This window comes from Palaemon carinicauda, chromosome 37, assembly GCF_036898095.1.
Source record: "Palaemon carinicauda isolate YSFRI2023 chromosome 37, ASM3689809v2, whole genome shotgun sequence".
NCBI lineage: Eukaryota > Metazoa > Arthropoda > Malacostraca > Decapoda > Palaemonidae > Palaemon > Palaemon carinicauda.
Window position 1 is genome coordinate 21326771 of NC_090761.1, and position 7500 is coordinate 21334270.

Consider the following 7500-nt stretch of genomic DNA (forward strand, 5'->3'; position numbering starts at 1 on the left):
ATTTTATTAATTAAACTCATCATTCCGTTTTTCTTGAATATACTCCACCAAAATAAATACAGTAAAATCTCCATAATAAAATGGTATACTAATATATTTTCTATAGCTCATTATATCCGCTATAACGTGGCCCCCCTTTAAGAAAAGGCACGAAGGACGCCATCTGGTAGATGCTGTAAGGGCACTCAGGGTAGGGCGCTTCGCAGTCCCCGCCGGAGAGGCCCCTGATGATGGCGTCTGAGTACATGTCTTGATTGCGCAGCTTAGGCCTGAAATAGAATCGTATTATTGTTATTATTATTATTATTATTATTATTATTATTATTATTACTAGCCAAGCTACAACCCTTGTTGGAAAATAAAGATGCTATAAGCCCAAAAGCTCCAACAGGGAAAAATAGCCCAGTGAGGAAAGAAAACAAGGAAATAAATAAATGAGAAAAAATTAACAATAAATCATTCTACCAACAGTTAATGTTGTTGTTGATTATTGTTGTTATCGTTAATGTTGTTGTTGTTGATTATTATTGTCATCGTTTTTTATTATTATTATTGTCATTATCGTTTATGTTGTTGATTTTTTTTTATTATCGTTAATGTTGTTGTTGATTATTGTTGTTGCTATCGGTAATGTTGCTGTTGTTGATTATTGTTGTTATCGTTAATGTTGTTGATTTTTTTAATATCGTTAATGTTGTGATTTTTTTTGTTGTCGTTAATGTTGTTGTAGATTTTTTTTATTTTCTTAATGTTGTTAATGTTGCTTGCTTAAACTTCCAATGATATCATGAGTGTTGGAATTATTATTATTATTATTATTATTATTATTATTATTATTATTATTATTACCTAAGCTACAACCTTGGTTGGAAAAGCAGAATGCTATAAGCCCAAGGGCTCCTACAAGGAAAAAAATAACCCATTGAGGAAAAGAAATAAACTAGAATAGAAGTGATGAAAAAATACACGAAGAACAGTAACTACATTAAAATACATCTTCATATATAAACTATAAAAAGAGATTTATGTCAATCTGTACAACATAAAAAAGAAAATCGCTTCAAGTTCCAACTTCTGAAGTTCCAATCAATTTGTTTTTTTGGTAAATTTAACTATATTGTTCTTTAAAGTTTGAATCTATTCAGAAAAAAAAACTACAATGGATTCAATCTAATTTCATGGTTTGAATTTGCATCACCATTATTAATTAACATGCATCCATATTTTTTAACCATAAACTTGCTTATGAATTATACTTATGAAAAAGTAGTTATATGAAATAAAGAAGAAACGGGTAATAGAACTGTAAAATTAGGATTAAATATATAAGATATATATATATATATATATATATATATATATATATATATATATATACATACATATATATATATATATATATATGTATATATATATATATGTGTGTGTGTGTGTGTGTGTGTGTGGGTGTGTGTGTGTTTGTGTATGAAATAATCTCCAATAAATTTAGTATATTTGAGAACAAAGCCCTCAGAAGGATATTGGGAGTTAAATGGCAGGACAGGATTAGAAATGAAACTATAAGAGATTACTCGAGTGCCTTATGTTGATGAAATCATGATGAAGGGTAGATGGAGATGGTTTGGGCATGATCTTAGCACTTCCCAAGAGAGATTAGTTTATCAAACGTTCAGTTGGCCTCCACAAGGCACTAGAAGAGTTGGAAGACCTAGGCCCACATGGCTTGAGACTAAGAAGCGCGAAGTAGATGATGAATGGAGAAGTACTCAATGAAAAGCTCTAGATCGAGACGACTGGCAAAACCTAACCGAGGCCCTTTGCGTCAATAGGCGTAGGAGGAGATGATATATATATATATATATATATATATATATATATATATATATATATATATATATATATATATATATATATATATATATATATATATATATATATATATAGTCAGCATCACCATCTGCTCCACGCCTATTGACGCAGAGGGCCTCAGTTAGATTTCACAAGTCATCTCTATCTTGAGCTTTTAAAGCAATATATCTCCATTCATCATCTCCTAATTCACGCTTCATAGTCCTTAGCCATGTAGGCCTAGGTCTTCCAACTCTGCTAGTACCTTGTGGAGCCCAGTTGAAAGTTTGGTGAACTAATCTCTCTTGAGTAGTGCGAAGAGCAAATATATATACAGCGATATTGTGAGTTAATATTAGATGTGTTTGAACATAGAGGGCAGCACAATCTGTAGTTTCTAAGTTCTAAAAGAGTAAGAAGTTTGATTTTAGATTTCCATTTTCATATTCTAGTTTGGGAGTGAGTTTACCTATTTTTATTTTGAATTAAATGCTCTAAACATACAGCAAAAATGTCGAATGAAATTAAAGTTCAAATATTAAATCATATGCGGTGATATTTCAGTTATAAGGATCCTCTGATCTTCAGAGACAGATTTTATAACTTATATTTCAAAAACTGTATTCATTCCAAGTTAAATCCTGACGTTTAACTTGAGAATATTTATATGAAACTGGCATTAAGAGTAGGTATACTTTTGAAATTTATAATTTTGGAAATTAGACAAATTTAATATTTATATGAAACTGGTATTGAGAGTAAATATAATTTTGAAATTTATAATTTTGGAAATTAGAAAAATTGAATATTGATATGAAACTGGTATTGAGAGTAAATATAATTTTGAAATTTATAATTTTGGAAATTAGAAAAATTGAATATTTATATGAAACTGGCATAAAGAGTAAATATGATTTTGAAATTTATAATTTTGGAAATTAGACAAATTTAATATTTATATGAAACTGGTATTAAGAGTAAATATAATTTTGAAATTTATAATTTTGGAAATTAGAAAAATTGAATATTTATATGAAACTGGTATTGAGAGTAAATATAATTTTGAATTTATAATTTTGGAAATTAGAAAAATTTAATATTTATATGAAACTGGCATAAAGAGTAGATATAATTTTGAAATTTATAATTTTTGAAATTAGAAAAATTGAATATTTATATGAAACTGGTATTGAGAGTAAATATAATTTTGAAATTTATAATTTTGAAAATTAGAAAAATTTAATATTTATATGAAACTAGTATTGAGAGTAAATATGATTTCGAAATTTATAATTTTGGAAATTAGAAAAATTTAATATTTATATGAAACTGGTATTAAGAGTAAATATAATTTTGAAATTTATAATTTTGGAAATTAGAAAAATTTTATATTTATATGAAACTGGTATTAGGAGTAAATATAATTTTGAAATTTATAATTTTGGAAATAAGAAAAATTTAATATTTATATGAAACTGCCATAAAGAGTAAATATAATTTAGAAATTTATAATTTTGGAAATTAGACAAATTTAATATTTATATGAAGCTGGCATAGAGAGTAAATATGATTTTGAAATTTATAATTTTGGAAATTAGAAAAACTGAATATTTATATGAAACTGGTATTGAGAATAAATATAATTTTGAAATTTATAATTTTGGAAATAAGAAAAATTTAATATTTATATGAAACTGGCATAAAGAGTAAATATAATTTTGAAATTTATAATTTTGGAAATTAGAGAAATTTTAAGTTGAATTAGAAAAGCTAGATTTTAGGAGATTTTAAATTTAATTATAAGTATTCGGTTTAAATCTTTACGGCTTTCTTAATTATGATTTACTTTTTAAAAAAGTTTTTAAACTAAAAAGAATAATCCGATTTAAAATCACTTTTTGTGGATGGATATGTTACTATTGTGACATGGTAATAGCTTAAAACATTAAAATGCTAAATGCTTTAGATGCTGAGAAGCTTAAAGCATTAAAATGCAAAATGCTTTAGATGCTGAGAAGCTTAAAGCATTAAAATGATAAATGCTTTTGATGCTGAGAAGCTTAAAGCATTAAAATGCAAAATGCTTTTGATGCTGAGAAGCTTAAAGCATTAAAATGCAAAATGCTTTTGATGCTGAGAAGCTTAAAGCATTAAAATGCAAAATGCTTTAGATGCTGAGAAGCTTAAAGCATTAAAATGCAAAATGCTTTTGATGCTGAGAAGGTATTCCATCCGAGAAGGTACTCTATAGCTGATCTCTATAAAGCATTTTATGAGATTAGCTGTTATCATTTCTCTAGATAGAATTTTATAAGGCTAGCTATGAATGTTTCTCTAGACTAGATAACATTTTTTAGATTAGCTAATATAGTTTCTCTAGATAACATTTTATAAGACTAGTTATGAATGTTTCTCAAGAGTAGATAACATTTTATAGCTATTATCATTTCTATAGATAAAATTTTATAAAGCTACCCATGAATGTTTCTCTAGAGTAGATAACATTTTATTAGACTAGCTATTTTCGTTTCTCTAGATCAGTGGTTCCCAACCTTTTTCCTGTCATTTCCCCCCTGCACCCAGTGCAACCATCCAGATTTCCCCCTTCATGTGTATGAGGGAAAGAGTATTTGAAACACTCTGTGACGACTTACTAATTTATTTCTCCATTATACAAATATACTGATAAATAAATAGTTACAGAGTAAAATGGATAGAGAGCGGTTAGTAACAGCTAACCGCATAGCCATAGAGCTATGAGGTTAGTTGTTACTAACCACTCTCTATCCATTTTGCTCTGTAACTATTTGTTTATCAGTATATGGAGAGCGGCTAGTAGCAAAATAAAAGGACTTTTGTTTATTCTTCTACTTCAAAATTGAATTAGTGAGAAGGTTGAGGTTGCTTCTTGTGCACCAGTGTATCAATATCAGGGCTAGCTTTGTCACCTGATATTTTTTTTAGTTAGTAGGTAGTGTAATTATTTCCCCCCTGGTAGCTTCAAATTACACCCCCCCCCCCGGGGGGAAATTTCCCCCAGGTTGGGAACCACTGCTGTAGATAACATTGTATATGGCTAACTATGAATGTTTGTCACGGATATCAAAATCTTGCAGAGAAATGTTAAAAATAAAAACGTTTTGAAATATGCAAGAAAACAACCATACCCTATAAAGTTATAAGCCTGCTGCAAGAAGTCTGGTAGATTTGTTATCCTAGAGTGGACGTGGCACATCAACTTCTGACGACAGTCATCACCCGGGACCTGTTGATAAAAGGTAAATAAGGAAGATTAACTATTCGTATTGGAGACCTTGCTGAGGGATTGGTTTAAAGACGGTTTAAATGTTATAAAAGTCACTCATGAAGGGCAAAGGCTAGAGACCATGGGCTGACCATATATATATATATATATATATATATATATATATATATATATATATATATATATATGTATATATATTGTATTTATGTGTATATACATATATGTATATATATATATATATATATATATATATATATATATATATATATATATATATATATTTATTTATTTCCAATGAGCAACCACAACAACACTATGGTGATCTTCCCTTGTGAAAATTATACACTTGAGTCTCTTGGTGAATTTTCAGTTCCTTTTTGAGTTAATGTTCCATCCCTTTCCTATCTTAATATTATGAAGATGAAAACCAAAGTTTCTTTTTAAGAAAATGTATACATTTATGTCCTGTATATAAGCTAATTATCGCTATCATCCCTACTAAGTTGCTACCCTACCTGAATAGCCAAGAAAGTGTTGTCATAATCAAGGCTCGTTATCAGGGGAGCAAGGATGTCCCCTGCACCACTGATAGCGTCCCCTACAGTCCAGGGAGATCTCCTGCCATCCGAAGAACCGAACGCCCGTTCAACGAAGGCATTCAGAGGCTCGTTCAAGAAGTCTTCGAGCGTTCTGTTTCCCGTTAGATGCTGCATCGTAGAGGATACGTCGAATTCGTTTGTAAATGACCTTTGCCTAAATGAGAGGGGAAAATGTTGTTAGAGAAATGCATATTTCATGGAATTTTTGCGGGTCATTGAAATTTGGATATGTAAATTCAATACAGAAGTCTGATGGCAGATTGGACTTATCGAAAAATTATACCAGTGATCATAATTTCTCGTGGAAAAATGTATGCCAATACATTTGAACTTTGGTGAATTTCTTCGAAGATGTTTGTCTGATCAAAAGCTCAGAATCTTTTCAAAAGTTTAAATCATAAGTACCCATTTCATTTCTATTTTTCGACTTACAGTACTTCAAGATCTACTTTAAAGTTACATAATCATACGTCATCTGAAGGAGGAGCAAATTTACACCGGAAAAGTAATGCTTAAAATCAACTTAAAATTTGTCAGTTAAGGAATACCACTCACCTCTGGTAAGGATCCAGACCAGAAAAAAGTTTTGCGCCGAATAAGGAGGATATTGGCACTCCCACGATCGCCACGAAGACGAAGAAGGCCAAAAGGGATACTATAAATCCGGCCACTGGGTTGATGCTCAGAGTCCCGCTGCCTATATCGGATAGGCTTACTGGCAAGTTGAAGCCCACGCCGACGTCAACCAGTTGTCCAGCCATTGCTTTTTTGTCTGTTAAAAAAAAAATGAGAAGTAGGTGTGAACTCTATACGTTCTCTGTCTGTGTCAAGACTGGTGTGACGGGCCGAGAGAAGGCTGTGAACTCAAAGGCAGTGTGAAAGCAACTGAGTAAATTTATTATAGAACACTCCTTTATATACAAAACCTCAAGGCAACAGGAAATTACATGTTCGAGAAACAGACAATGTTACATAGGAGAAACGCAGACATGTTTATTCTGGTTCTTTTTAGTGCGAGGGAAGAGCGAAGATACAAGCATAATATTATACAAAATGAATTATGTACGATCGTGTGACACACGGTTGGTACACTGGCATTACTTGAGGGTACACTTGGGCACGCTATTCTATCTAATTTCTCTTCCTCTTGTTTTGTTAAATTTTTTATAGTTCATATAGGAAATATTCATTTTAATGTTATTGCTATTCTTAAAACATTTTATTTTTCCTTTTTTTTCCCTTTCCGCACTGAGCTATTTTCCCTGTTGGGGCCCCTGGGCTTATAGCATCCCGCTTTTCCAACTAGGGTTGTAGCTTAGCAAGTAGTAATAATAATAATAATAATAATAATAATAATAATAATAATCGTAAAATAGTTTATATTCTGGGTTTGAGTTTATCAGTTGTTCATGCAAGCTATTTTGAAATGATTGATTTGAAAATAGATACTTTTATCCAAACTGAGAAATGGGTCTTAAAAACATACGTTGTTTGTCTGTCTCAATTTTTGTATTACTCGTAAGACGGTTTATATCCTGGTTTCGAGTTAACCAGTTACTAAAAAAAACTATTTTGAATTGATTGATTTGAGAATAAAATATCTGGTGTTACATCAAACAAGGTCGTCGACTAATACAAAATAGTTTTGTCTTAAAAAAATAATCAGATCATTGAAAGCATATAATAGTTTGGATTGAAAAAAGAATATTCATATATCTGATAATGAAATTAACGAATAAATTTTTCAATCATGGAGGAATGCATTGGAAGAAGATACAGCAATACTTA

At 30.3% G+C, this 7500-nt stretch overlaps 1 protein-coding gene across 1 annotated transcript in view; it reads right to left on the bottom strand.

Annotated features, from left to right (window-relative positions):
• Window positions 1-100: 100 nt before the first annotated feature.
• Window positions 101-7500, bottom strand: part of LOC137629218 (uncharacterized) — a 10062-nt gene continuing 2662 nt past the window's right edge. Inside the window, exons 3-6 of the mRNA XM_068360481.1 lie at window positions 6268-6518; window positions 5629-5866; window positions 5016-5113; window positions 101-269 (exon numbers count right to left, since the gene is read on the bottom strand). Coding sequence (XP_068216582.1) covers window positions 101-269; window positions 5016-5113; window positions 5629-5866; window positions 6268-6518 — 756 coding nt within the window. The remainder of the gene's footprint in view (window positions 270-5015; window positions 5114-5628; window positions 5867-6267; window positions 6519-7500) is intronic.